Consider the following 14,703-nt stretch of genomic DNA (forward strand, 5'->3'; position numbering starts at 1 on the left):
TATTTTTTATAGATTTGTTTTTTATTCTTTTCCATTATGGTTTATCATAGGATTCTGAATATACAGTCCCATGTGCCATACAATAGGACCTTGCTGTTTATCCATTCTATATATATTAGCTAATCTCTTCTACTCCCAACTTCCCACTCCATTCCCCCCTCTACCTCCTCCCCTCCCCCTGGGCAACCACAGTTTGTTCTCTACGAATAGACTCTATTCAAATGCCACAGTCAAGATTTTGCTTCTCAGAGTCTGTAAAGCCACGTATATTTTCCTTTAGTTATATAAAAAGACAGAACATAAGAGACAGGTGGGACATGTCATTAAATTCTAGACTCTTAGAAATTTGGAGGTTATGAAGTTCACCATTCCCAGAGTGAAGAATTTGAGTCATTGTCATCAAAAACCCCTTCAAAAGGACAGCTTACATCCGGACATCCAAAGGCACTGAACATAGTAACAGTCGCAATTAAAGTTACTGCGGAGATAAAACTCTCCTATACAGGATAACGTGAGAAATGAAGTAGTATCATCTTACTGGAACAATCTGTGATGGATCTGGCACCCGTGATGGTTGTAGTTCCATAAAAGGGACACGATAAACAGAAGGACTTCCCTGGATTGGGTTGGTAGTAGTCTTGAGGACATGGATAACAGGGCATTAAGCCAGAACGAGAGAATTCTCCCACTGGACAAGGCACTGCAAAAGAAAGAAATATCATTTGTGCTTATAAAGCAATATACCCTACTTCTAAAAGAAGTGCATTAACCTTTGGTTGTAAGAAAGCTATCACATTGCTGATATTTTCTCTTGCATGTATTTAATACCCAGATCATTAAGTAATACTCAGACCACTTAAGTAAATACTTTGTTGCTTCCTTCCCATCTTTAACAACACACATTAACTTAATAAAAATCAGAATTGGTCATATAATATTGTACTGTGATTTTTTCACTTTGTATCACAACTAAACCATTCCCCAAATCATTAAAGAACAGGTTTAATAAATGAAATATATTACATCTCACTGGCAGACCATAATTGTTCTCGTATTTCCTCTACTACTGAACAATTAGTTATTTCTACTAGTTCTGTTTGTTTCTAATAGTTTCTAATATTATAAACAATGCTGACATGAAATTTTTTATATAAATTTTTTTATATAACTCTGATTATTTCCTTGGGATTACACTTGCCTTTTGTTAAAGCTAAAGATATGAAAATCTAAAGCCATAAATATATCATGCCTAAATCATTTAAAAAATGTAATTTACAGCCCCATCAGCAGTGTATGAAATCACCTTTCTCATTGCATGCTCATCAACATACCTTTTTTCTATTTGAAAGTAAAAATGGAACTGCTTTGTTAATTTGCATTTTCATGATACATGAAGTTCTATTTTTATCTGAAATGGTTATTGCTCCTGTATAGTTGCTATTATGTATTGGGGGGGTCTTTTATTTTAAAACCTGTTAATGTTATTTTGTGTTTAAAATACTTTTCAGATATTACATGTAGTTGAATACTGTCATTTAACCAAGTCTGAAATTCTCTTGCCAATATTTGGTGGAATATGAGAAAAGAGCTCCGGGCTTCCCTGGTGGCTCAGTGGTAAAGAATCTGCCCAGCAATGTAGAAGACAGGAGATTGATCCCTGGTTTGGGACTATTCCACAAGCGGCACAGCAACTAAGCCCATGCACCACATCTATTAAGACAGTGCTCTAGAGCCCAGGAGCCACGACTACTGAAGCGCACGCACCCCAGAGCCTGTGCTCTGCAACGAGACAAGACACCGCAATGGGAAGCCCAAGCGTCACAACTAGAGAACAGTCCCCGCTCGCCGCAACTAGAGAAAAGCCCAGAGAAGCAACAAAGACCCAGCACAGCCAAAAAATAATTAGATAAATAAGTAAAATTAAAAAGAAAAGAGCTCCAAACATAACATGGATTTCCTTCAATAACTTCTGGTTACATTTGGCAGAGGGGCAGTGAGGTAGATTATCCATGACTAAATCTGTGGGTTGGGGTTTTAGACAATGATCCAAAGACAAATTCAGGTGGAGTGTGTGAACTGGAGTCATTTGGGTGGGCCCGAAAGTCATTACAAGCTGAGAAAACTACTATAACTATTAAGAGCTAACTGTATAAAATTAGGCACGGAAGATAGAACACAGGGAAACAGCTACTCAGTGTATCACCATACTTTCCCTTTAGGTCTTGGATTCTTGATAATAAAAATTAGTTTAGCAGAAACAATTACCAAAGAGGTTGAAAGATTTAGAGATACACTTGAGGCTCAAGGAAGCAGGATACTCCAAGTGGTGGCATCCCTTCATCAGTAGGACAATAGACATTAAATAAAGGACAACACGTCTGTCATAATCTCAAGATGCTTAGATCAAATTTTTTAAGCACAGCCAGCCAGCCAAATCTTTTGTAAAAGATCTCTTTTATGTACCCAACTGACAAAACTCAGGAGTTGAATCAATAGATGGCAGAAGATAACATAGGTATTAATGCATATTTAGAAAAAAAAATTCTGGTGGCTACATTTCCCACATTCAAGAAAAGTTTTAAGCTCTAAGTATCTTAGTTTCACCAAGAATAAAATAATCTACTGTTACTGCTGCTGCTGCTGCTGCTGCTGCTAAGGCGCTTCAGTCGCGTCTGACTCTGTGCAACCCCATAGATGGCAGCCCACCAGGCTCCCGTCCCTGGGATTCTTCAGGCAAGAACATTGGAGTGGGTTGCAATTTCCTTCTCCAATGCATGACAGTGAAAAGTGAAAGTGAAGTCACTCGGTCATGTCTGACTCTTAGCGACCCCTTGGACGGCAGCTCACCAGGTTCCTCCGTCCATGGGATTTTCCAGGCAAGAGTACTAGAGTGGGAGAGGTAACTAAAATTACAGGATTTATAATAGGTTTCCTGATTCTCAAATTTCCAAAAATGATTGCCTATTTAGAAGAGGTATTAATACTTTCCAAAAAGCTAATTATTAATAGTTAACTGAAAGCATAAATGTTCCACTGATAAAAGTATAAATTTTCTGTTTGAAAAGACATCTATGAATGTGTGTCATATGCTAGAAATATAAATGCCACCTGTAAAACTCAAGATACTGTAGTGAATTAAACTACTTTTTTCATATAATTTTTTTAGTACGACCTCACTCTTAAAAAAAGACTGTGCCCTAAAACCTGACAGAATTATACTGTCAGCCGTAGTACATGCTGCTGCTGCTGCTGCTAAGTTGCTTCAGTCGTGTCCGACTCTGTGCGACCCCAGAGATGGCAGCCCACCAGGCTCCCCCGTCCCTGGGATTCTCCAGGCAAGAACACTGGAGTGGGTTGCCATTTCCTTCTCCAGTGCATGAAAGTGAAAAGTGAAAGGGAAGTCGCTCAGTTGTGTCCGACTCTTAGCGACCCCATGGACTGCAGCCCACCAGGCTCCTCCATCCACGGGATTTTTCAGGCAAGAGTACTAGAGAGGGGTGCCATTGCCTTCTCCAGCTGTAGTACATAATTATACTACAATAGTCAACAATTATACTAAGACACAATAATAATAAAATCTTAAGATAAAAGAATCAATAAGCCAGTTGTCATCTCAAAACAGCAAACATAGCCCTGTGATGCCTATTCTTTGCTTTTTGATCCAGAAAGTGCAAAATAAACTTTCAGGTGGAAATTAGTTTAAATTACATTCCAAGGGCAAACAGTTGTCATCACAAATGTACTTTCCAAGAGTGGGTAATCAGCATTTAATATATGATTTATATATGTAGTTAGTACCTACACATGCACACATGTGGTGCTAGTGGTAAAGAACCCGCCTGCCAGTGCAGGAGATGTAAGAGGTGTGGGTTCAGTCCCTGGGTTGGGAAGATCGCCTGGAGGAGGATGTGGCCGCCCACTCCAGTATTCTTGCCTGGAGAATCCCATGGACAGAGGAACCAGGCAGGCTGCGGTGCAAAGAGTTGCAAAGAGTCAGACACGACTGAAGTGACTTAACACGCACTCATACAACATATGAATGTGTAACATACATATACACATAACAATAGCACCATCTACTACAGTATTAAATACACAGACATGACATACATAACAGTTCCCAGTGGATTAACACCACAAGGAAAGAGGGCAGAAAGCTTTTGATTTGAATCTTGGACAAAGAAACTATGATTTCTAAGTCAAGAAAAATGAAACAAAATCTTTCTCACCTCTTTTATTGTAAAGAAGGAGAAAAAATATTTAAATATGCCAAAAGTGATATAAAAATAGAATTGAAAATAGAGCATTAAAATGAACAGGGAAAAATGTAACCCCACAGGCCTGTCCCCTGATGGTATAAAGGGAAAAAATACAGTCTTGGAGACACTGGTTTCTGATGACAAAGCCAGAAGTCAAAGGCTCTCATTCTGAGCCTTTTAACTTCATCCTAAATGGTCAAGTGTTGTTATCTTGTTCCACAAATAATCTTTCCTTCTATTGGCACCATATGTAAACACCACCATCAACCAAAAGCCATTTGTGGGACATATTATTTTGGCAAAAATCATTTTTAAAAAACTAAAAAACTTCAGACTCTTGTAACCAAGACTCAAGACTGTTAACCAAGGACTCAAGACTGTTTAATATCCTAATACATGATAATAGATGAAATATATAAAGAATATTACATTATACTAACATAGTTATATTAATTCTTTTTTAGTAGCTAAGTCGTGTCTGACTCTCTTTGTAACCACATGGGCTGTAGTCTCCTAGGCTTCTCTGGCTATGGGATTCTTCCAGGCAAGAATACTGGAGTAGGTTGCCATTTCATCCTCCAGGGGATCTTCCTGACCCAGGGATTGAAGCCAGGTCTCCTGCATCGCAGGCAGATTCTTGACCACTGAGGTACTTAGGAAGCCCGACAGTAATATACTTAAATATAACTGCTATATTTATTAATGATATTTTAAGTGCAGTTCAGTTGCTTAGACGTGTCCATCTGTTTGCAACCTCAAACTGCAGCACGCAAGGCCTCCCTGTCCATCAGCAACTCCTGGAGTCCACCCAAACCCATCTCCATTGAGTTGGTGATGCCATCCAACCATCTCATCCTCTGTTGTCCCCTTCTCCTCCTGCCCTCAATCTTTCTAGCATCAGGGTCTTTTCAAATGAGTCAGCTCTTCGCATCAGATGGCTAAAGTACTGGAGTTTCAGCTTCAACATCTGTCCTTCCAATGAACACCCAGGACTGATCTCCTTTAGGATGGACTGACTGGATTTCCTTGTAGTCCAAGGGACTCTCAATAGTCTGTTCCAGCCCCAGAGTTTGAAAGCATTAATTCTTTGGCACTCAACCTTCTTTATGGTACAACTCTTCCATCTGTACATGACTGCTGGAAAAATCACAGCCTTGACTAGAAGGACCTTTGTTGACAAAGTAATGTCTCTGCTTTTTAATATGCTGTCTAGGTTGGTCATAACTTTCCTTCCATGGAGCAAGCATTTTTTAATTTCATGGCTGCAATCACCATCTGCAGTGATTTTGGAGCCCCAAAAAATAAAGTCAGCCACTGTTTCCACTGTTTCCCCTGTTTCCCCATCTATTTGCCATGAAGTGATGGGACCGGATGCCATGATCTTAATTTTCTGAATGTTGAGCTTTAAGCCAACACTTTCACTCTCCTCTTTCACTTTCATCAAGAGGCCTTTTAGATCTTCTTCACTTTCTGCCATAAGGGTAGTGTCATCTGCATATCTGAGGTTACTGATATTTCTCCTGGCAATCTTGATTCCAGCTTGTGTTTCTTCCAGTCCAGGGTTTCTCATGATGTACTCTGCATAGAAGTTAAATAAGCAGGGTGACAGTATACAGCCTTGATGTACTCCTTTTCCTATTTGGAGCCAGTCTGTTGTTCCATGTCCAGTTCTAACTGTTGCTTCCTGACCTGCATACAGATTTCTCAAGAGGCAGGTCAGGTGGTCTGGTATTCCCATTTCTTGAAAGATTTTCCACAGTTTATTGTGATCCACACAGTCAAAGGCTTTGGCATAGTCAATAAAGCAGAAATAGATGTTTTTCTGGAACTCTCTTGCTTTTTCCATGATCCAGCAGATGTTTGCAATTTTATCTCTGGTTCCTCTGCCTTTTCTAAAACCAGCTTGTACATCTGGAAGTTCACGGTTCATGTATTGCTGAAGCCTGGCTTGGAGAATTTTGAGCATTACTTTACTGGCATGTGAGATGAGTGCAACTATGCAGTAATTTGAGCATTCTTTGGCATTGCCTTTCTTTGGGATTGGAATGAAAACTGACCTTTTCCAGTCCTGTGGTCACTGCTGAGTTTTCCAAATTTTCTGACATTTTGACATTTGAGTGCAGCACTTTCACAGCATCATCTTTCAGGATTTGAAATAGCTCAAGTGGAATTCCATCACCTCCACTAGCTTTGTTCATAGTGATGCTTCCTAAGGCCCACTTGACTTCATATTCCAGGATGTCTGGCTCTAGGTGAGTGTGAGTGATCACACCATCATGATTATCTGGGTCATGAAAATCTTTTTTGTGCAGTTCTTCTGTGTATTCTTGTCACCTCTTCTTAATACCTTCTGCTTCTGTTAGGTCCACACCATTTCTGTCCTTTATTGAGCCCATCTTTGCATGAAATGTTCACTTAGTATCTCTAATTTTCTTGACGGGATCTCTAGGCTTTTCCATTCTATTGTTTTCCTTTATTTCTCTGCATTGATCGCTAAGGAAGGCTTTCTTATCTTTCCTTGCTGTTCTTTGGAACTCTGCATTCAAATGGGTATATTTTTCCTTTTCTCCTTTGCTTTTTGCATCCCTTCTTTTCATAGCTATTTGTAAGGCCTCCTCAGACAGCCATTTTGCTTTTTTGCATTTCTTTTTCTTGGGGATGATCTTGATTGCTGTCTCCTGTACAATGTCACGAACCTCCGTCCATAGTTCATCAGGCACCCTGTCTATCAAATCTAGTCCCTTAAATGTATTTCTCACTTCCACTGTATAGTCGTAAGGATTTGATTTAGGTCATATATGAATGGTCTAGTGGTTTTCCCCACTTTCTTCAATTTCAGTCTGAATCTGGCAATAAGGAGTTTATGATCTGAGCCACAGTCAGCTCCCGGTCTTGTTTTTGCTGACTGTATAGAGCTTCTCCATCTTTGGCTGCAAAGAATATAATCAATCTGATTTTGGTGTTGGCCATTTGGTGATGTCCATGTATAGAGTCTTCTCTTGTGTTGTTGGAAGAGGGTGTTTGCTATGACCAGTGTGTTCTCTTGGCAAAACTCTATTAGCCTTTGTCCTGGTAATTCTGTACTCCAAGGCCAAATTTGCCTGTTACTCTAGGTGTTTCTTAACTTCCTACTTTTGCATTCCAGTTCCCTATAATGAAAAGGACATCTTTTTGGGGTGTTAGTTCTAGAAGGTCTTGTAGGTCTTCACAGAACCGTTCAACTTCAGCTTCTTCAGCATTACTAGTCAGGGCATAGACTTGGATTACTGTGATACTGAATGGTTTGCCTTGGAAACAGACAGAGATCATTCTGTCGTTTTTGAGATTGCATCCAAGTACTGCATTTTGGACTCTTTTGTTGACAATGATGGCTACTCCATGTCTTCTAAGGGATTCTCCCCACAGTAGTAGATATAACAGTCATCTGAGTTAAATTCAGCCATTCCAGTCTATTTTAGTATGCTGATTCCTAAAATGTTGACGTTCGTTCTTGACCTCTCCTGTTTGACCACTTCCAATTTGCCTTGATTCATGGACCTGACATTCCAGGTTCCTATGCAATACTGCTCTTTTCAGCATCGGACCTTGCTTCTATCATCAGTCCCATCCACAGCTTGGTGTTGTTTTTGCTTTGGCTCCATCCCTTCATTCTTTCGGGAGTTATTTCTCCAATGATCTCCATTAGCATATTTTAAGTTCAAAGGCTATATAATGCAAAAAGTGATACATCAGCAAAAATAAGGTAAACTGTACAACATGCCCATAAAAATAAAGCAGTACAGAAAGAAAGAGAAAAGAGGAAAAGGAGAGAAAGAAGGGGTGGGGAGAAAGGGGGTTGATTAAAAACTACAGAAATGTATATGAGGGACTATTCTAGAACTCACACACACTTAAAGTAAAAACAAAATGGTGCTTATCCAGCACTGCCGGGGAAAGCGTCATTACAAATTACTACTGATTTTCCACTCACGACAAGTAGAATGTGGTTAAACATATGCTAGGAATATTAGAAATAGAGCAGTTACCAGAAGTTTAAAGAATTTCTGGGAATTACAATTTCTTAATTGTGGCAATTTGGTATTAGAAAACCTCAAGGATTATTTGGAAACTTCAAGGAAAAAATTGTCAAATATGAACTTATTTCACTGTAAAAATCCTAGTTGGCTTTTGCAGTTGGAGGGCAGGAGGAAGGGAAAGAGAGAAGACCTATTTTTCCTGTAGACTTTCTTCCAAAGTTAGACTGTATACTGACAAAATAAGAGAGTCTTTGGTAGATCTCTTTCAACCATAATGTGAGGTTTTGTTTGACTTTTCATTAAAAAAAAAAAAATCCACAGCTGGTATTACACAACACACATGGTTTATGAGTTTCAAGTAGTTCCTAGCTAACCTTTCTTCTCATTTCTTCAGTGAAGCATTAGGTTGATGAAAACTACTTGCCCAGTTCCTCATGTCTAAGAGGCTTTCATCTCCTGTGATTCTGGTTCTGAGATTCAAACAGATGCAGCATATGAAACATATATTTAGGGTGGCACTTAATTTACGGGGACTATAACTCCCAGAATGCAATGCTGGACATCCCCTGCCCCCTCCCCACATCTACACTCAAAACATTCTACGTATTCATTTTCCAGGAATCTCAGTCTCTAACTGGATACAGATGTATATATGTGTGTGTACCTTGGGGAAATCAGGAACCACCAGACTGGCTTATTTAAACATCACTCATTCAATAAGAGATGTTTTTAAACTTTCAGATTGTCATGCATACGTGCTAGGTCGTTTCAGTCACGTCTGACTCTGTGTGACCCCATGGACTGCAGACTGCCAGGCTTCTCTGTCCATGGGATTCTCCATGCAAGAATACTGGAGTGGGTTGCCATTCTTTTCTCCAGGGGATCTTCCTCACCCTGGGATCAAACTGGTGTCTCTTAAGTCTACCTGCATTGGCGGGTGGGTTCTTTACCACTACTGCCACCTGGGAAGTCCAGATTGCCACAGGCCTTGGGTTTTTCAATAAGGGTATATAGAATGGGTAGGACACACAATTTTTTAAAAAGTCATTTTTCGCCAGGCATGCTTGTTCTGTTCCCAGTGGTGTAACAGACAGAGGTAAACAAATTTTTATTTTTTTGCAAAGTTCCACTGAATTGCAACGTCACTGCAGGTTTTTTTTTTTTTTTTTAAGTTTCTGGCAATAGGCTGACATTGATTTGTCAGATGGAGTTCCACTGTCATTCTAAGTTTTCATTTTTTACTTTTGTTTCTGTCTTCCAGTTTGCACACTGCTGGAAAGCTATACCTGGTAAGGATGTTAGAACTATTTGAAATTGAAACTGTAATCTTCATATTTCTATTTAACCAGTGGTTCCCAATGTGGGGTCCCTGGACCAAGCAGAATCAGCATCACGTGAGAACGACCAACTCTTTGTGACCCCGTGGACTGTACAGTCCATGGAATTCTCCAGACCAGAGCACTGGAGTGGGGAGCCTTTCCCTTCTCCAGGAGATCTTCCCAACTCAGGGACTGAACCCAGGTCTCCCACATTGCAGGCAGATTCTTTACCAGCTGAGCCACAAGGGAAGCCCAAGAATACTGGAGTGGGTAGCCTCTCCTTTCTCTAATGGATCTTCCCAACCCAGGAATTGAACCAGGGTCCCCTGCATTGCAGACGGATTCTTTACCAACTGTGCTATCAGGCAAGCCTGAGAACTAGTTAGGAATGCAAATTCTCAAGGCCTTTACCAGACCGGCTGCGTTAAAATCTCTGGGGTGGCCCCAGGAATCCATGTTTCAACAAACCCTCCATGGTGACACTTGAGAAACAAAAATTAGTCGCATTTTAGAATCTGGGGCAACTCTGGGTTTCCCTCGTGGCTCAGTGGTAAAGAATCCGCCTGCAATGAGGGAGACATGGGTTCGATCCCTCAGTAGGGAAGATCCCCTGGAGAAGGAAATGGCTACCTCCTCCAGTATTCTTGCCTGGAGAATCCCAAGGACAGAAGCGGCTGGTGGGCTCCAGTCCATGGGGTCACAGAAGAGTCAGACATAAACGACAACACTGGGAGAGGGGGGTCTCCAGAAGAAAACCAGTAAACTTACACCAGAATTCTCTGGGGGTGGAGACTGGGTTTCAGTATTTTTAACATGTTACTGACTGGGGCATTTTTTGCAGAAATTAACTCCTGTGGCCCAATGATCTGGTATATAAGTGAATATCGAAACATTCTGGTCAATAATGTTCAGGTAACAAAAGATGTACTAAGATGTCTCTAGTCAGTAAGTGGCTACAATCCTGATATGAATGTGCAACGATTCTCGTAGGCAGCCAGAGTGGATAACCACTCGTGAAAATCTTCAAACTGCAGGGAACAAAGGTCACAGTCCGAAGGATGTATTTTTCGAGTTTCAAGGAACATAAGACAAGACCTCATTTTGTACATGAAAAATCTAAGTTCCTGGTTGACAAGTATTTCTCTCATACCATGTGGTCACATGGTTACTAGTGTTGAGGCCTGGGACCAAGTCACGTGCTTCTTGTGTGTCCCTAACAGTACCAGGATGGTGTTTATATTACGGGTGTTTACACTTAAGTACTGACTGGCTGAATAGAAGGAAACACTCTATGAAGAGACAGTTATTTACATTCTTTGCATATAGCAGACATATAGCTCTGCTAACAAGATTCCACTCTTCCATGCAGAGAACCTAGCACAGGATTGGGGAAAAAAAAAAAAGCAATGTGTGTAAGACTTAACCTCCACAAGCAGAAATGTCCACAGCTCCTCTCTTCACAGTTGAAGTGTTTTCTGGACATAAGAGGCACCCCCGGGAACCAAATGCTGGCTGATAGCTGCCCAGTGGACACGATTCACATGTTTCAAGCCCATTTGATGAGTAGGTGCCTTGTTTACACTGAGCTAAAATGAAAAATGTAATATGGTTAATAATAATGACATCAACTGTACCAAAGTAGCACTGTGTACAATAGGGTTTTCCATATTTTCATTGTTTTAGGATAAAATGAGGGTCACAAAGAACTCCAAGCAGACACATTATCTTTTAGATTCTTCATACTTCTGTATACTAATAAGCTATAGGCTCATTTCCAGTTCCTTCTATTATGACCTAGCACGGTGTTGGACACATAGAAAATGTCGATAAATAGTTTTGCAGTGAAGTTAGAAATCTGCATCAGACAAGGTCCAGCTGTTACAGGGAAACTTGCTCTTGTACAAGTTCCCAGCTTGTACGCTGTTCTCTTGAGTGACAGAAACAAAACCCACAATTGGGCTTTCGTCTCATCACTCTGCTGGCACCATTTTCACCCTAAATAAGCACTGGCCCTCTTACCTCCTTGTGCTTACAGACACCATTTCATTTGAGGGTTGGCAGAGGAGGAGGTAAGAGTAGTCTTAGCATCAGGCCCAGAGAGGTGAATTGAGCGACTTTCCAAAATGCATAGCAATGGTTTTGTAGCAGAGTGGGCCTCGGGCCAGATTTCCCCAGGGCACTGTCCTCTCCTTCTGCTCTTTTCCTCCAGATTAATCTCACTTTCAGCGATGCCAGCGTTTTCAGGGCATGTGCAGTCACCCAGCACTGCTCCCAAGTTTACATGTGTCATGAAGCACCCACACCTGCACTGGCAACAACAGGCAAGGAGGAACAAGCCTGCAATTCCTTCTTTTAGACGCATCTTAACCACAAAGTGAAAGAGAAATGTTTCCATTAGGAATGGTCACTGAGAATAACAGTAACAATGTTTTGGAAAGACTGCATAATTTAGTAGCAAGAAGATGTGCATACGGGTCTGTAGTTATTCACTTCCAAGTAAATGGAGTTAATCTCATCATATCAAATATTATTCAAACAAAAAGCAGCCCAATGCTTGCTAAGAGTCATGAAAGTCCCTTCTACCAGTTAATATGAGATTCACTAAAACACATGGAATTAACTGATGAAAACAGATTACAGTTCTTGACAGTGGAGTTTGATTTAGACAGCAATGGGCTGTACCAAAAGGAAGGTAAATGGACTTCTCTGAGTGAGGGAAACATTCAAGTAATAGCTTATAACTGAAAGAAAAAAAAATCAGTTAATGAAATTGCTTTTGGTAATGCTCGTATTTCATCCTATTTGCTAGCGAGGTTTCCTAAGTGGAAATAAAATTCAGGCTTCTAAGCCTCTACCTTTGCATTCCGAGCTGCTCCTTGAATGCAGATATTCGGTGTAAGTCCCAGTCGGACAGGGTTTGCACTCAAGCTGCCCTTCTTCATCTTGATAGGAGCCCATCAAGCAACTCTCACAGACAGAATGCTCCAGGGAATAGTAGGTTCCCAAAGGGCAGTTGACTGAAAAGAAGCAGGAAACGCTGAATATTGTATGGAACGTACTTTTGTCTCTTAGGTATGAGACTAATAAAGCATGCTTCCAGCTACTATTGTTTGTGAGTTAAATTTCACTGTCAGAGGTTTACTCACAAGATAAACTTTCCATAAATGTAGTCCTCTAAACCAACAAACAGATTTTTTTTTTTTGAGAAAATGCAAATTCTTAACTGACCAAGCTTATAGCTTATAGGATGGGGGCTTTGAAGTGTGGGTTAAAGCATAAACCAGATCATTCTGGAAACACACAGCGAATGGAAGAAAAATAAAGCAGTTAATTTGGGGCTTTGACATATTAAAAATGGTTTCTTCGCTGTTCTTCTGAATGGTTTCCCTTATGAAACTGTACATTATAGCATCACTTCTAGAAATAAAAACAGACAAAGGTGGGGAGCTTAGAACAAATGAGTTAAGTTGACCCCTCTCCCTGCTTAGACTGCACTGAAGCCATGTGCAAGTCTGAGGCATCCTCAGACCTAAAGACTCTGTGGAAGCTGGCCAGTTTCAAAACCTTCCTTCCCTGGAGATTTGGTCTACTATTTTGGCAGACTTGGACTGCAGAATTTCTGAAATCAAAGTGGGATATTAAATTCCCTGAGAGGTTGCTATCAAAGTTAGCATTCTTACAGAGAGAACACCTGAAAGAATCACTTGGGTGATTCTGATGTGTTAATGTGTGAAAGAATTATCAGGCAACTTACTAAAATTTCAGATTCCAAGGACCTGACCCCAAAGGGTCAGGAGGTATCCCCTGTGGACTGGGACCTGAATCAAGCTGCAATCTGACAAGCACTTCAGGGGATGCTGACACAGGTAGTCTGAAGACCACATTGAGAAATGCAATTCCGGATTTTTACTTACAAGTTGAGAAAGAAATAAGAGGAGGCTCAGAATGACAATATTAATGTGCTTTTGATGAGCTGGGTTTATTCCAGTGTGAAAAACCTAGCTGAGCTCTGGGAATAGCAATGAGAACTGTTGATGAAGGTTTTCTGACCAGGACACAATATCCCACACTACAGAGAGATTAACAGAAGCCTCATGTCATTTGGTTCTGTTTGAGCATGTAGATTTTGCTTAGAGGAGACTCTGCTGTCTATAAATGATGACTGGCTTAGGAAAGAGACTGGAATTGACTCAGATTGTGACAGTCTAAAGTCACAAAATCTAAGTCTAAAGCTAAGGGATTGGGCGGGGGGAGGGAGAAAGGGGACTGGCACGTTAGTGGGTCTGGGGTCTCTTTGGGGGTGATGGAAATGTTTTGGAACTGTGATAGAGGTAATGGTTGAATGTCACTGTGACTATTCTAAACACCACTAAACTGCATACTTCAAAATGGTTCATTTTATGCTATGTGAATTTTGTGTTGGCTGCCTGGGTGAGTATATCAGCTGAATCACTTCTTGTCTTAAAAGACTTAAGTTCTTAGCCTCTTGGCTTCGGTTTTCTCATGCATAAAATGTACTTAATAATAATGGTACCTCATACAGTAGCTAAACAGGATTAAACAAGACAGGGTCTCAGTCAGCACACAGAGGTGGTCAGCAAAGTTTTAGTTTTTGTCACTGGAGTTGCTGCTGAAAGCTGTGAGGTCTAAAGATCTATAAATAAAACTAAGATTTGAGTCCCTTACCTAAAGTAATCTTATCCTGACCAATAGTGGTTATCTAGACTTTTGAGACAAAAAGCAGGTAACAATAACAAAATGTAGGTTTCATGACAATACCCCTTTCCAGTTGTAGGATGACTCTACCTGTGTCATTTGACCCAACAGGCACCAAATATTTTTGGTGACAGCGAGAAATCTTACCACACATTCGGCCTCTTAGCACGGAGCCCGGTCTGCAGAAGAGGAAAGCTTTTTCTGTTTCTAAGGAATTGCTGTCAGCTACAAGCATTTCAGAGGCAAGCTGAAAGGAATACATGGGCTCCTTAGTAAGGGTCCTTTTCAGTCGATTTGTGATCGTTTCCAATGTCTTAATGAGTCGCTGCTGATTTTCCAATTCAAGGGTATCGTTTCTTTCATCGGGTAATGGCACACTAGCTGAGATAAAAA

General features: G+C 40.6%; 1 protein-coding gene across 1 annotated transcript in view; it reads right to left on the bottom strand.

The window, feature by feature from the left end:
• Positions 1–14,703, bottom strand: part of SVEP1 (sushi, von Willebrand factor type A, EGF and pentraxin domain containing 1) — a 200,005-nt gene that overhangs the window by 77,450 nt on the left and 107,852 nt on the right. The window contains exons 16-19 of the mRNA XM_040239945.1: positions 14,458–14,691; positions 12,450–12,611; positions 11,019–11,180; positions 539–700 (exon numbers count right to left, since the gene is read on the bottom strand). Of these exons, the coding sequence (XP_040095879.1) occupies positions 539–700; positions 11,019–11,180; positions 12,450–12,611; positions 14,458–14,691 (720 nt within the window). The remainder of the gene's footprint in view (positions 1–538; positions 701–11,018; positions 11,181–12,449; positions 12,612–14,457; positions 14,692–14,703) is intronic.

The sequence above is a fragment of the Oryx dammah genome, unplaced genomic scaffold, assembly GCF_014754425.2.
Source record: "Oryx dammah isolate SB20612 unplaced genomic scaffold, SCBI_Odam_1.1 HiC_scaffold_1, whole genome shotgun sequence".
NCBI classification, from domain to species: Eukaryota; Metazoa; Chordata; class Mammalia; order Artiodactyla; family Bovidae; genus Oryx; species Oryx dammah.